Source organism: Crocodylus porosus, unplaced genomic scaffold (assembly GCF_001723895.1).
Source record: "Crocodylus porosus isolate Cpor-Errol unplaced genomic scaffold, CroPor_comp1, whole genome shotgun sequence".
Taxonomy (NCBI): Eukaryota; Metazoa; Chordata; order Crocodylia; family Crocodylidae; genus Crocodylus; species Crocodylus porosus.
Window position 1 is genome coordinate 37,929,058 of NW_017728915.1, and position 16,104 is coordinate 37,945,161.

At 37.8% G+C, this 16,104-nt stretch overlaps 1 protein-coding gene across 3 annotated transcripts in view; it reads left to right on the top strand.

The window, feature by feature from the left end:
• BANP (BTG3 associated nuclear protein) overlaps positions 1-16,104 on the top strand; it is a 213,492-nt gene that overhangs the window by 17,992 nt on the left and 179,396 nt on the right. For all 3 annotated transcript variants that reach the window (XM_019536007.1, XM_019536008.1, XM_019536009.1), the window contains exons 2-4: positions 3,302-3,443; positions 5,981-6,075; positions 7,425-7,624. In XM_019536007.1, coding sequence (XP_019391552.1) covers positions 3,374-3,443; positions 5,981-6,075; positions 7,425-7,624 — 365 coding nt within the window. In that variant the 5' untranslated portion in view covers positions 3,302-3,373. The remainder of the gene's footprint in view (positions 1-3,301; positions 3,444-5,980; positions 6,076-7,424; positions 7,625-16,104) is intronic.

A 16,104-nucleotide genomic window follows, 5' to 3' on the forward strand; every position in this document is an offset into this window, starting at 1 on the left:
CCTCTTACTCTCTGCTGCCAAGTCTGTCGCCTTGTTCTGCCCAGTCTATGTGCAGAGTGTAGCTCAGGATGAAATAAATAAAAAGTCCAAAAATAGATAGCTTAATAGATCTGAGCTGCCAAAAGTGATCATCAGATCATCTAACCTAACCTCAACCTTCTGTCTGCTAATCTTTGTGTAAATTAATCCTGACATGGAGAAAAAGCTTCAGTTCCTGTTTTTACATGTTTCATTGTTAATGTTTTTGAAAAATGGCCTCTCGGGTATCAGCAGAGGGGATGTGTACGGGGCTTGGAATTTTAAAGGAATTTTCAGGGCTTGGGAAAGCGGCAACATTTTTGAAAAAAGCATCATGTTTTTAAATGCTTCCTTTAGAAAACCTGGTAAATACTAAAACAATTATTAAGAAAATTCTGCTCTTCATTGAAGAGCAGTTGTGGCAAACTTGTAGACCAGTACTGTCCAACTGGCTGCATGCAGTCTGCAAGGAATTATGTGTTTTGGCCCCTGGGATCTTGCCCAGCTGCAGCTCCCCCCATGGGCATGGGTACATTATTGTCGGGGAGGGAGGCATCTATGACACATGTGGCCAGGGGACCTGTGCCCTTCCCTGGCGTGGCACATTGGGGTGCAGTTCCCACTGGAGTAGCCCACAGGGCGTTTGGCCTCCAGCTGCTTAGTTGTTGGACAACTGTATTTTAGACCAAAGATCTGATTTCCAAAACTCCTGAGCATTGGCCTAAGGCACTTCCTGTCAAAGTTCAATGAGGTTTTACCTTGAGCTTCATTTTGAACAAGCTGGACCCATGCTAAACTATTCCAGCCTACACTGAAAAGTTAAATGGAAAAGAAAGGGATTTTATTCCCACTTAGTCTCAAGTCAACTTAAAGCAGTTGCTACAACACCTCCGTAACCCATGTATCTAGCATGTACAAGTGTATCAATTTTCGTTTTTGCTCTTGATAGATGTTCTTCCTGAGCCTGGTAGCAACTGATGTGTATTTGGCTATGCTTCTTGGCAACATAAAAATAACATGTCTGGTGCTGATTTTGGCCATTCCATAAAAGAGATGTTTATTGACATTATAGTACAATATGTTTAAAAAGTGAAAACTGATGATCATGTTATGAAGAAGCATTATTGTGTATGCATGATAACCATCAGTTTCCACATTGTAGCTATTTCTTACTTTATTAATTTATTGTTAAAAGGCTTGTGGCCTGGCTAGCAAAAAGTGGGATCTTTGTGAATATCCCTTTTTAAAGGTAGGACATTACTTACCTGGCACGCTACACAAGAGGTTGGAGTTGGAGAAAAGAGATCATGAAGGGGAATTTTTTTTTTTATTTGTGCTAAACAAGGGCTTAACCAATATAAATAATTTTGTTATAACAGATGGATTTTGGAAGAGCAACTATGTGCATCATAGCAGCAAACAGTGAATTTAAACAAATGTGTTACAGATCCCTTGAAAACAATTTACAATATGCCAACATATTTGCAACTAGAGCGCTGCTGCTGGACAAGGCTAAAATGAACCATGTGAAGTCTAGCACTGTAAATAGGTTGGACTTTTTAGGTTACAGTTTCATGTAGCTTGTCCCTTTTTCTAAAGCGTGCATTGGAAGAGACCTCACTTCAAGTTTAGGGCAGGGTTTAATAGTACTTGCAGTTAGTGACATTATGAAACAGTAATTCTAGCACAGCTGTTTTATTATGTTAAGACTGGCCGGTTCCCAAGACTTCTGAGAAATGGCAAATCTAATTTGCCAAAATGGCAACCACATGCGCTAATCTAGCGGAGTTTTCTTGGGCACCTTGCCACGGGCTGTGCAGTCCCAACAGTTTTCACCATGATCAGAATTTCAAGTGACTCAATACTGGCAGCAACATCCTTCTGAATAAATATCTCTGATACTGTGTGGTGTCCTCATTTGGAAGACATTGATAGGGCTTTCACAATGACCAGCTCCTGCTGAGGCCAGTCTGAGAAGTCTTTGGTAACGCTGCATCAGACTTTTTAAAGTTGCGTTCCACCTGCCTGATTTAGCTGCTGTCCCACATTCAAGCGGAAGAAAGAGGAAAATATTTATACATATTTCTAGTTGATTCAGTGCCAATGTGAAGGGATAACTTACTGCTTCCATTGGTAAACCTCAAATTATCCCATTAGTATCCTTTGCTTCAGGTATTAAAAAAAAAAAAAAAAAAAAAGACTGGTCTCCTGGCATGCATTGTCCATCCTTCTCAAAGTGTGGGAAAACACAAATATGCATGGCTGCCATGATTTAAATTCAACTTAGTGTTTGTGGTTTCTTTTAATGCAGTTGCTAAATGCCCCTGACAGCGAATTCCATAGGAGCAGGAGTGAGATATGGTTGGCTCTAGAAGAAGCACGGCGTGCTGGAAATAGAATTAAGCTTCAGTGAGCTTAGCTATGGAAACACCAGGCGGACGTTGGAGCCAAGAAAGTAAAAATTGAATTTTGGTTTAAATCTAGCTGTAATTAGCAGTAGAGAAGCTCCCTAATCTCACTGAGTGTTTACCAAGATGGTTAGGAGTCACATTTGCTGGCATGTTATCTTTATATACATCTATACGGTGCATAACCAACTGGGGTCCCAATTTGGGTGGTATTTTTGTGTACTAATAACAATAGTAATTTACTTTTTTAAAAGATACTTTGCAAGCTGTTCAAATAAGCTTGCAGTTTAGAAACCTGTTGCTCAGGCTAAAAGACATTATGCTTCATTTTTTGCTTATTAACGTGTGTGCTTTTTTCCACTTAAAAAATAAAACTTTTAATTAAAATTCGGTTTAAAATGAAATGAAGCTTTCTGTGTTTAGCCTTAAATTGGGGAAGGCAGGGACTCTCTTTACCTGCTGCTGCAGTGCGGTATATACAGAGGTGGTACAATCCTTACTGATTTATCTGAGGCCATACAGTGAGACCACTTGAAGAAGTCATAGGGAGAGTTCAATCCTTATCCTCAAAAAGTAGTAATTAATGTCAGTTGGGAAGGTTATTTCTGTGATGTGTGGACACTTCTCAAGTGGCAACTGGACCAAGATTTATCTTGCCTATCTCATGTATGTCAATGAACATTTATTAGGTGGCCACAACTTCTTGGTCATTACTAGAGAAACTGGATTTGAACCAACCTCTTAAATATGTAGTTTTTTATTATTAATCCCTTACATCCCATTTCCTTTTTAAAAACATGAATACAGCAATAAATAAATACTGATTTAAAGTGTTTAGGTGTGATTTTAACATCCTCCTTGCTTCTGTTCTCCAGGGTTGTATGATTTCACAGATCACTTGGTTTGGGGTCTTCAGTGGCATTGGATTGGACGCTGCCTGATTCTGAATGATGACAGAACAGGATTTGGCAGATGTGGTTCAGATTGCAGTAGAAGACTTGAACCCAGATCATCCAGGTACAGTAAAGCAGGCAGCACCAATACTAGAAAGAGTGATGAAACATGCCCTCCCGGAAGTTGAACACAAAATTACTTGTACTGGCACATAAGTTTCTTAGTTATTTTAAGCTTACTCTGTCAGTAGGACTTGAATACTTTAGTAGACCAGTGTTTCTTCTAATGTTTTATACAGAACCTCTTAAAGTCTATAAAGCTATATGCTATTCTTGATTTTATGCCAAAATCTAGAGTTAAGCATGATTTATAGTGTGTTTTACTCTTCACTGTGCAGATACTTCATACCCAGCTGTGACCCAGCCACTATGAACCAAAGTTTTGTTCAATAGCTCATTTTTACACAATTTAAGTCCAGTGTTCTTACTGTATTGAAGCAGGATCGGAAATTACCCTCAAAAGCAAATACCATGCCCTGTAGGAGTTGGTTAAAAAGAAAAAATAAATACATATATTGACATTTCTCATTCTGGGACTGAGGGCATCAGTCCATGTAGTTAGAGAAGATGTCCTGATGAAATTAGTGACAAGAGATACTTTTCATAAAGCATTCTGCTCTGGTGATGAGCAGTTATACCTGTGCCACACTGTGTTATATTTAGCAGGTCTGCAGCACTGATTCTCAACCAGGGTACCATGGCCCCTGCAAGAGGCTGTAAGCACTGGCTTCTTCCAGCACCAGGCACCCTGCACCTGCCCCAGTGTCTCAGCAGCACTACCCACCAGCCCTGGGAGCATGAGAAGTGCTGGGGAAGGAGCTGTGCTGAAAAGCCCAGCCCCCAACTCTTCTCATGTGCCCTGAGCAGTGCTCTCTGCTACTGGTGGGTGGGAAGATGTGGGGCTGAATTTTTTCAACCTGGCTCCTTTCCCTGCTCTTCCCACCAGCTCTAGGAGCATGGGAAGGGTTGTGGGGAATGGCCCAGCATTTGAGTCCCCAGAGGAGCAGCCACAGTGGCAGGGGCTGTGTTCATTCCCACGGGGGCAGACAGAGCAGGGTGCAGAAGAGTCCTGCCCCTTGCCACCCTCATCTGGCACCAGCCTTTGTACCAACGTCACCTCCTGCAGGGACAGCTTCAGGAGGTGTAATGACCCTCTTCCAGGTTTCCTAATCTGCCCCACTGAGCAGCTCCTGCCAGCACTGAGAACTGTGTACCACCCCTGCCATGCTCTCAGAGGAGCCTTGCCCACTGCTGCCTGCCCTGTTGCCATGTCAGATCCCTTTAAGGGTGCTGCAGGGTGCAAGGAGGTAAGCATTGTAAGAAATAAATTAGTTGTTAAATGGGGTGTCTCTAAGAGGCAAAGAAGTTATCAAGGGGTGCCTTCAGTCTAAAAAAGGTTGGGAAACAGTCGTCTGCAGGTATAAGCATGTGTGCATGTTTGCAGCATTATTGCACATGTATTTTGGGAAGAACTGATACATGGTAAACCCTCTTCACGGTGCTCAGAACTCCTTGGCTGAAACCCTCACCCTGAGGAACTCCAGGGAAACTGTTGTGGTTCTGCATATGTGTAGGGGCCCACTACTGTGGGTTTTGTAGCTGTTTTAGGGCTACATTTTTTTTTGGAAAGGGACATTAGTGATTATGAACAAGCAATGGACCACCTCAAATTTTGTAAGTTTTTATTATATAGGTTTCCCCCTTTTTGCCTAATATCAATTAAGGCAAGTTTCTGTTTGTAAGAAGCCGTGCAGTGGGGTTACTGCAACCATTATTATTTAGTAAACATTAATAAAAAATACCAAATGCATCGTGATTAATGTGTCACAATAATGTTACTGCCCAACTGCCCGTGTGTTGCGATGGAAACTTTTTTTGGGGAAAAAAGCAAACATAAATAAAAATGAAAATAAGAAAATTAATGATAGTGTTATGCTAGTGCATCCCTATTATTTTGATTAAGACTTTTTTTAAAGCTTTATAATAAGTGTATAGTAAAGAATACCACTTTTTCTTTCTGCTGGCTAGTTTGCTTTGTTGTAAAAGCTTATTTGGTGTAAAATGCTATTTCCATGAAAAGCTACTTGAACAAACTGGTATTTTGATTTTTTTTGAGCGAAGATGGCATTACATCAGAAACATAAGGAAACTCACAGCTTAGTGTTACTCTGAAGAGGGCTGAATATTCAAACTATATTTCTCAAAGAAAAAAAAGAGTACAGTCCTCATGCCACGCTATTGCCAATATTTCAGCATCGCCTTTTATGACGATCTGTTAGAGTCAGTTCATAATTTCTTGGCTTACTGAGATGGTTTTCCTGATTTAAAAGCAAGTCTGTTCCCAGTACACCATTAATCTCTTCCGTATGTTTTCAGACAAATCTGCATGAGACACTTAAGCTGTGTATCCCTACTCATCTGTATGTTTTTAATTAATTAGTCAAATAAATGTTTATGTATAAATACAAGATTCAGACTAGAGCCTTTTTCTCAGTGCTCCTGGATTTTTCCTTGTTTTGTTTTTCTCTTTAATGTCTTTATAACATGTAATGTGTTTTGCCCCTAATATTGTAGATTGACAGCACTTCCTTTTTCTTGCAGTTGTGTTGGAGAATCATGAAGTGACAGATGAAGATGTAGAACCTGCTCTGAAACGCCAGCGGATAGAAATTAACTGCCAAGATCCCTCTATTAAGGTGGTGATAGTGCATCGTTTTATTGGTCATAAAGTCAGATATGTTCTTTACATTGGGGAAAATGCATTGAAATAGGGAAGCAAAATGAAATGAAATTAGTATATTTATATTTAATCCTGACAGTATTCTTGCCCTTCCTGCAAATGTTATAGCATGGTAGTCAGCACAAACATACATCTTTAGACGTATACCTCATTTTCCTGAGCCAAATCTATTGCATTACTTTTATATCTATTTTTAAAGAATCATTCCACTGAATCAAATCTTATTCCTCTTTTGTGTTGAAGGGTTTGGATGAATTGTATCAAAATGGTGGATTTGAGCATATGTTAGTTCTTTCAGTATTCTTTTTCACTATTTTAACAGTTCTTTTTAAATAATACTATTCTTTTGAATATTTCAGCCAATTTTTTTAGGTTTTCCTGTGCTGAAAGAATGCTCCCTTTCTTCACTCCCCTTTAGACCTTACTAAGAGTATGTTTTCATAGTAGTTCAGTCTTGGGCATAAGCATAAACATGAATATGTGGATAATATGTTACTACTACACACCTTGAGATATGCAATTCTACATTCTTAAGATTGTGTTAGAAACCACAAAAATCAAATTAAGAGTGTAGACTGGCAGCTGCTTGTCAAACAATGCTATTCTGTTAATTTTGTCTGAGATTTTATTCAGAATTTACCTAGATACTGTAACTTTTAATTTTGAGTTGGCCACAAGGTGGCATGCTTGCTGCTTCTACAAGATTTCAAGTGTATATAGTATAGTATTAGTATTTAGTTCCATAATTTCCCCCTGAAAAATCATGCAGGATTTACCTTTTAAAATAAATGGATAGATTTGTAAAAGGGAATGAATCTTATTACTTTATTTGCATATTTCCAAGTTAGGTGTTTGCTGCAGAATGGGAGGGAGTTGTGCTTGTTGCCTCGGAGGGTATTTGAATGGATGCAATCATTGATACATTTATAAGCAACTACATTTCTTTTTGGGGGCAGGAAGCAATCTTATTTATCTTCATCCATTAACATGTTAAAGCATGTTTATATCTTGTTTTTATGCATAAGGGAGTGAGAGGCTTGTCATCTTAAGCTATAGAGTAACAGGAAAATTGGAATCAAAGGGTAGTTAGGTACAACATTATTTATCTTGGATGTTGGGTTAGAAATGAAGAATTTGAGCACTGGACTGATGTTGAAGGATTTCACTGATTTTATTGATGGTCACATTTTGTGACTAAATTGGTTGGAGTCCCTTGAATTGTTTGCGACTCATTTTATCTGGACATTGGTATAGGCATGTTCCTGAAAATAAGTTTCTAAAAACAGCTTCTGTTCTCCTCCTCAGTCATTCCTGTATTCCATAAACCAGACAATATGCCTACGGTTGGATAGCATTGAGGCAAAGCTGCTGGCACTAGAAGCTACCTGTAAATCATTGGAAGAAAAATTGGACCTCGTCATGAACAAACAGCATAGCCCTATCCAAGTCCCTATGGTGGCAGGTTCTCCTCTTGGTGCTACACAGACATGCAATAAAGTGCGATGGTAAGAAAAGAACAGACCAGTCGTCACTGTAGCAATGTACTTTTTGAACGCTATCCCAAATCCGTCTCCCTGGCACCACCAAACTCTGCAGTTTTATGAATAACTGTCAAGAGCTTGGTATGTTGTTTAGAATGTAAAATGAATTCATCTTGAAGGTAATTGCCAGTTTCATGATGTTACTTCTAGTTAGACCGAGACTAAACACATCACATTGGTTCATGGACAGCTTGCAACTATTTCCACATTTCAACTTAAACCAGACTGATTCATCTTTCCTTTGGAAAAGTTGCATCACATATTAGATGCGTTGTGTTTCATCTTTTTGCCTTCATCTGCCTTTACCATTTCATTGGTGTTTCTAGCTAATGTGCTTACTGATTGCATCACTTCATACCATTCTAATCATGTTTCACTTTACTCTTATTTACTAGCGGTTCAATAGAGAGGCTTAGTTGTATGTGTCTATTCCCTGTAAATTCTCACTAGAATAATATCTAATGTTTATTTCTAGAGTAGAATCACAGGGGTTAGAAATGGAAAAGACCTATTAAATCATCTGATCCATTACCATATAAATTCAGACTTGCCTTATAGTACGTTTACATTTGCATAGTTCACCTGTGAGTTTAGGTGTCCAAAGCCCTGGTGTGTCCAACACTTCCTCTTGGAGATTATTTCAGTCTAATAGTTACAAGGGTTTTTTGTGTCGTGATGAGCATAACCCTCATTCATAGTTTCATTCTGTTTTTCCTAGTTATGCTCCCCTAAATAATCCCCCTCTGTTCTTGTTTACATCTGTGTAATATTCTTGGTCTCCTTTCCAATTCCATAGGCTCTTCAGTTATATATAGCCAAGATATACATACTTAATTATCCCATTATAAAACAATTTCCATATGATTCTTGTCATTACTCTTCTCAGGACTCCCTTCATTTTCTAAATATTTTTCTGGTAGGTGGTATTCAGAAATAAGCATGATATTGCAGGTGTACCAGAGCCTTAGAGAAAGAAGCTGCTGTTTACTTGCCTCATGCTGAGGGGCCCATATCTGTGTAGGTAAAAAAAAAACCCAAACAAACCCCAAAAGTACATTGGCCTGCTTATGCTCCCATTTTGAACTGCAAATTCTTGTCTCATTTTCCTAGCCATTGTCTATTTTCTATTCAGTATTGAATTGTTATAAGAAATGTGTGTTTTGGATTATATTTTCTCTTATACGTTTGCATTTTTTAAAATTTTTGTCCTGGCTGGTGTTTGCAGCTAATCTCAGATTAGTATCTCCATTTTATTGAGGAACTCTTTACCCCTTCTTTCCCTTCATGAGTTAAATTGTTAAACAAAACTAAACCTAACACTCATACCTTTAAAAACTCCAGCTCTATCAATTTGTAGAGTCAGAAGGACTATTATGGTAATGTACTCTTACCTGTTGTAGTAACAAACTGTAGGATTTGACTCAGTAATTACTGTATTGTGCTCAATAATGTGTAGTGGAAGTAAAGTATCTTTTAGAAGAGCATCCAGTCTTTAAATATAAGACTTGAAACAAGGAAGAATCCATCATAACTCTTGACTGAAATGCACCTTTATTTCTAATTTGAATTTGCTTGGCTTCAACTTAAATGTTCTTCTTGCTGTGCTAGGCAGCTAGAGCTGTGGCTATTTTAGCAGCAATTGAATATCCAATACTTTTCAAAGCAGGCCACTTATTTAGGGCCTAAATATTGCATTTGGACTTCACCTCTAGGCTTTTTTTTTTGTTACCATTAACCTCTGTTATGTTACTGGGGACGGAAGTTAGTCATGGGAATTGGTAATTTTTCAGGATTGTCCTTCCTTTGAAATATGTACTGCATCTATATTTTTTCAGTCTCTTGGTACCTTCTTAATTGTCCTTGAAGTTGTGAAATAATTACCAGTGATAACTAATTTCCTTAATAACACATGTTGCATATAATTTAACTGAGTAAAGTAAAAGATGGAATGTTGTATTAGTAAAACATTACAAGTATCTTCATATTTGGTTTTTATTACTTAGCTATTTCAAAAGATACTTTCTTTTTTACTAATACTTGAGCTGTTATTTTTTTAATATATGTTTGCTGAGGGCATGAAAGGCAAGAATTTTTATTGGGCTAACTACACAGTTAGGATTAATGTAGACAAGCTTTTGGGTATCATCAAACTCTTTCTTGGGTCTCTGGGAAAGAAGGCAGAACTAAACAGCAGATGGATTATGTATTTACAGATTATTAGAAAGGGGTTCAGAGCTTTATATGTAATATAAATTCTTCCCCTTATACTGTGATTTATGTACAAAATATACATTTGAGGTTTTTTAGAAAGTATATGACGTCATTGGGAACCAAGTAATGCGAGTCCAATGAGTGTTCTCTTTTATCACTGCCTTTTACTAATTATACTGCTTTCGTCCTCTGAGACTTGCAGAACTGAGACTTGCCATGGCCTTACAGAGGAAAGGCAGTCTGCTGTAGGCATTACTAGAGAGCTTGGCACTTAATCTCTTCGGAGTGCAGATTTATGGTAGCTGTTTTTCAGATAGTCTGAACTTATTTTTGATGGAGTACTGTAGGTGATATAAAACCCTTTGTTGCCATATATTTTTCCAGTGTTATAACTGTGAATGAAATGATATTCAATAATCTGTACATTTATTCTTATGTATGAAATAGATTCCCCATTTAATTTTAACTGATTTGTTGCCAACTAAAAACTAATAGCTTCTTTCTCATTTTGACAGGCTGTTAGGGGAAGGGACCTGTGCTTTAACTGTATGTGTGTGTTGTTATTCAGGCAGTTAGATTTATTTTTTTTCTATTTTATTTTTTGTCCTTTGGTTTTTAATTAGAACAATTTGCATATTTTGCCTTCTAAAAATATTTAACTGGATTTCTGACAAACAGATTTCTTTTCATTAATTCTTTTAATGAAACGTGCATGAAAAGTACAGAGCATCAACTTAAAAGATTACTGCTTTTAACGGGAAGTAGTAAATTGTTAGAAATATCTTTAGCTTTGTTGAGGAAACATAGATTTTCCCTGAAGTTCAATTTATTTTATGGCCCATATGACCCCAAAGAAAATGAGTGCACTCTCAAAGGACACATGTATTTAACTTAAGGATCCTATTTGCCTTAATAAAACTCCTTGAGAACAGGTGAAAAGTTGTCAGCTAAATACCAAAGACTCTCTCATTTGGAAAGGATTCGCATATGTTGCAGAGCCAGCATGATTTCGTAAGTGTCTGGCTTGGTTTTTCAGTGATAGGATGTATCACTAAATTCCTTATCTCTCAGCTCATAGAAACTCGTTCCACTTGTTGATTATTTCTAATTAAAAACCTGCATTGACTATTCTGTTGTATCAACTCTTTCTTTGTGTTCTCCCCTCCCCCCCTTAAAACAGATGGCAGTGGAGAACTGCCAACTCCACTTGGTATTTCGGACCCAGATTTTCAGATTCTGCACCTGAATGAGATTCTGCAACCCTCTTCTCGTCGTTCTCCTGCCACTACATTAATACCAGTTTTACCACTTTAACAAAAACATTGTGCGCAGTTAGCAAAGGCATGTCAACCAGATGGTGTTACACTCAACAACAGTATCTTGTTTGCCAGCAAAGCAGACTCTTGTTCTTTTTTTCAGAAAATTCCCTGAGGTTGTGTTATTTCCACTCCATACGGCTGTGAATTTTATTTACATATTTTATTTTGTGATTAGCTGTTTGTATTAATGTGATGTAGATTTGTCATAATCAAGACTTATTTGTTACACTATTGTATATAGTAGACCGTATGAACTAAACGTTATAAATTTAACCCAGATAAGTTTCATTGCTCCTGCAGTATTTGTGCCTTTCTTTCTTTAAACACTTGTTACATATACATTCCCTGAAGCATTTCAGTTTCCAGTGTCTGTAGGCCATCATGTGATAAGAAGAAGGGAGACTTAGGCTAGTGATCTTTTTTGTTTTTTTAATCATCTTCTGGAAGAGTTGGACAAGAGAAGTAGCAAAGTTCATAGCTAAGCATTTAGGTCCTCCTAGTGTATAATGGGGAATGAATGTTGTATTATCTTATTCTGCTGCAGAGGCCAGAACAATATTGGACATGGCTTTATTATAAAATAGAATGATGTAGTATAATTTATCCATGTAACTGATGTTTTAATGGAGCCAATGTCTCACTTTTGTAAAAATTGGCAGCTTGAAGCTCAACTTAATATTGTTTTCTCTAGTAAACTTGGTGTTGATTTATTAGGATAACTCATTCTTTTTTTTTTTTTTTTTGGTGCCAACCTGAAGTTTCCAAGTTTTTAAAGTTCTCATTAGGGAAATGAAGCAGACGTTTCAAGGAGACTTGGAATAAATCAGGAACCTCCCTGTGCTGTTAGCTCCCACAGCAGAAATTTGGTGCATTTTAGAGTCTTATCTGATTTATCTTTATTAACCACATGTGCATCGATGTGTCAGGGTGGAATTTTTCCAACATCTTTTCTTGTTTGTCATTTTTGGGCTTATTTTTTCCTTGAAGATTTGTCGATTATCTTTTGGAAAACTACAAAATAGATAATTGAAAAATGATTATACTTTGTGTGCTTATGATAGTTTTACTAAATGAATTGTGTGAAAGTTTGAGTCTTGTTCTTAGAATTCTCTACTCTTCTTAACTCCCACCTGATGTCATGATACTCTGCGCCACGTCCAGGACTGCAGTGGAGATGAAGTTGATGTTGTACTTGAAGTTAAATCTGATTTTGTTAGAGGGGTAGCAAAGAAGCTGCATGAGCCTATGGAATCTCGAGAAACAAAGATAAGTAGTTTTCAGATCTCCTAATGAGGAGGAGCAGATAAGAAGTCACAGAACATTTGACAAATAGGGGTGAATCCTATCTTAACACAAAGCTGTAAAGTTTTCTCTAAGACATTGGAAGGCTTTTAAAAAGGGGCTTTAAGAAGAGAGATAACATAAGAAAGGCTTGTAATCACTATAACTTAAAAAAATAGCATAGAAACAGTAGTCTTAATACTTAGTGACTGCTACTTAAAATATATAGTTATCAGTTTTGTCTGCACAGCCAGGACAGGGGTCTATTCTATTAATGTAGAGGTTTTATATAAATTTCCCCATCCTCTGAAAGTTTATATTTTTCCAAGGGCTGGGCCAGAGGGAAAAGGGAGGCAGAGAGACACATGTTTCTGAATTAGTGTAATGGAAAGAGAAAATGTTCGTAAGTTGTACAGAATTGCATTTGACACTATGGAGCCTTAAAAATAGCCCAGAATAGTAGCACAGTAAAGTAATAAATATCTTATTAGTAAGAAAATGTGTATGTATTGTTTTGGTGTTGAGTCTTGTCTTCTTTGGTTTCACCCAGTTACTGATAGTGCAATCCTGCTTGCTCTGGCCAGGATCTGACTTTCTCTGCCCTCTGCTTTCATCATCTCCTGGCAGTGTGACCACCAGCGGGTTCTAATGCCCTTTTCCCTTTGAGCAATATATTGATAAAAAAATCCAATAGCAGCATATCCAATACCATAATTTCTTGGAGAATGTAGAGTAATTTTTTCGTTTGACTGTAGCGCAGCATTTGATGATACTTAATTGCAGGAGTCTCAAACCAGGAAGTTGGAAATTTGGAACGTGCCTAGGCAGGAGAAGAGGATTATGTATTTACAGATAAATGATATGGTCTGACAGTGCAATTTATTATCATGCTTATATATCTTTAAAAATATTTCTGGAAAGGCTCAACCCAGGCACAACGTTTGTTTTTTGCCAGTATCCCTTTGTTCCCCAGTTTTGTAGCTGGGTTAACCTGTAGGTATAAGCTGTTCAAGGGAACTGATTCCAATCATATACTGATTCAGCTAAATTTAAGCCTAACATACACATGGTCTTTTGCTGTAACCACGGGATCACAAGGCATCCTTTAAAATACGTAGTTTTCCGGTTTGAAAACAGTTTTGTTTTTATTTTATGGGAAATAATTCTTTATATCACAACTTATTTTATTTTTACTATATAAAAATATTTGGCGAGGCAGGCTTCAAATGGTGAATTCATTTTTCTTTTCATTCTAGCTTACCGGTTGTCAAAGAACAATGTTTTTTTTTGGGGGGTGGGGGTGTTGATTCAATATGGAAAATATATATGAAAATGGAAATTTTCTTATTTTGACGGGGCCATTACCCCTTACATTTTTATGAAAAACTTGTAGTCTACCATACAAATACATTCATTGTTGGTAAGTATAGTTTACCAAGGCTCTCTTCCTTTTACTTTTATTACACAAATGTTGTTCAGTCTGTGTTATGTTAGATCAGGGCTGTTTAACTGGTAGCACGTGGGCTGCATTCAGCCCATGGGAGGTTAATTTGTAGCTTCCAGGCTCCTGCCCAGCCCTTGCTGCCCCCCCCCCCAATTATTCTGGCCGCAGCTTCCAGTCTCTCCCTCCCTTCTCTGACTGCTACTTCCTGCACTTGGCCCAGGCGATGAGGCACAGAGCAGGAAGCTAGGGTGAGTCTGGGGTGCACGCAGGGTGAGGGAATGTGGGATTGGGGCCATGTACTGGGGAAGATCACAGCTGCTCAGGGCAGCAGTCCTGAGTGGAGCGCATTGATGCGGCCTGCAGGGCATATGGCCCCAGGGGATTAGAAGTTGGACAGCCCTGTGCTCCATCATAATTAAATCCTTTTTGGGGTTTTTCATTGTTTTTGTTTTACCATTAATTTGCTTACCAGCCCTTCTTCTCATCTCCCAGCTAATATTTCAAACTTCGGTAAGTTTACCCCAAGTAATCAAATCATCTCTATAGGTCTGTGCATGGATGAGAAGTACGGGGGGGGGGGAAGAACTGAGTCACTCTAGGAATTTGACACACAACTTAACTGGATACTGGTGATTCTTTACCATAAAAAATTAATATTATGCTTTCATTGCAGAAAGATCTGACATCCACGAGTAAGAGATGCGCTTGCATATGGAATGGTTCTTTATAGGGTTGTCTGCAGTTTACAGCATAAGTAGTGCCTCTCAATTTACATGTCACTTCAAAGCGTGGTGTCAGTTGGTTGTCATGAAAGTCATTACATAGTAAACAAAAGGGGCAGGACGCAGTTCTGCCCCCCCAGTGGGATATGTGGATTTGTTTTTATTTTTAGGGATGTACCTTGGTAATCTGAGGTGGGGCTTGTCCTCCAGTCAAGGTCCATCAGCAGGGTGTGTTAGGTTTTGATCAATAGGTTTAGCTTGTCTCTCCTGTGTGCTAGTTGGAATGCTTTTTGGCTTTAGATTTTCCCAGTTGCAGGAGTTCAAGAACTGTTTCTTTTTGATTGCCTGTTATTTTGTATTCAAGTAATATAGAAAAGTAAAAGTTAAAAGAAAGATTACATTAAACGGAGTTGTAAAGCACTGCAGCATGAAAACAGAATTATAGCATAGTTGTAATTCAGGAAGAAGTAAAAACAGTGCTAGAAACTGCTGCATAGGCATTCCTTAGGGAAAAAATAATGTAAATTAGTATACATAAAAATATGACCAAGAACTACCGACTATAAATAAAATGAGTTACAACTAGTATTCGAAGAAAAGAATAATTAAACTATATACATACATTGCTATGAACTATGAGGGTTAGCCATCCTATTTTCCTATTGTCAGGCAAAGAGTAGCTTTTTTATTTTTGTTGCATTTTTATCATCAAGATTTTCATTGATTGTAATAAACAATACTGCAACACTACGTTGGGCTTTTTAAAAAGAAACGTAATTCCTCAGTTCTAGTCAAGGACTTGTGATGCTGAAACTCTACAGTATATAGCTAACCTCTTTTTCTTGCATTTGTTTTCAGTAACGTTGTTATTTGTTGGGCAAGCCATGGCACCCTCACAAATTAATTTACAGCTGACTTTTTTTTATCTGGTATGTAATTAATTGTAAACCTTTTGGACTATTAGGATCTTAAAGCTGCCATTAATGATTACTGTATCCTGTTTGTCAAGGGTCCGCTTCCATTCTCATTGACATTAGCTGCCATATTCCCAATACTGATTTATGTGAAAGCAGTTCCAGCCCCAGGATAGTTCAGCAGTCAGTTCCCCAAAAGATGAAAATACATTGTGGATTATGTTTTGGATATACAGTAAATAATTTTGTGTTATAAATGGGATTTAACTTTAAAAAAATCCTATTGTTGGGGAAATTTCTGTAGAATAATAGTTTCTTTTTCTAAATTTTATTGCTGCGTGACTGAGAAACTCAGGCCACTTTTTGCATAGTCTCCATAATTACAAGAAGCCAAAATCAGCCTGGGTTGTGTTGGGTCTTCAGTTTGTGACCCCAGTACAGCAAAGCATTTAATCATGTGGAAATAAGCATGGATGTAGCTCACGATATACTTGCACCTACATAGGACATTTGAGACCTGTAATGTCACACACACACACACACACACACACAC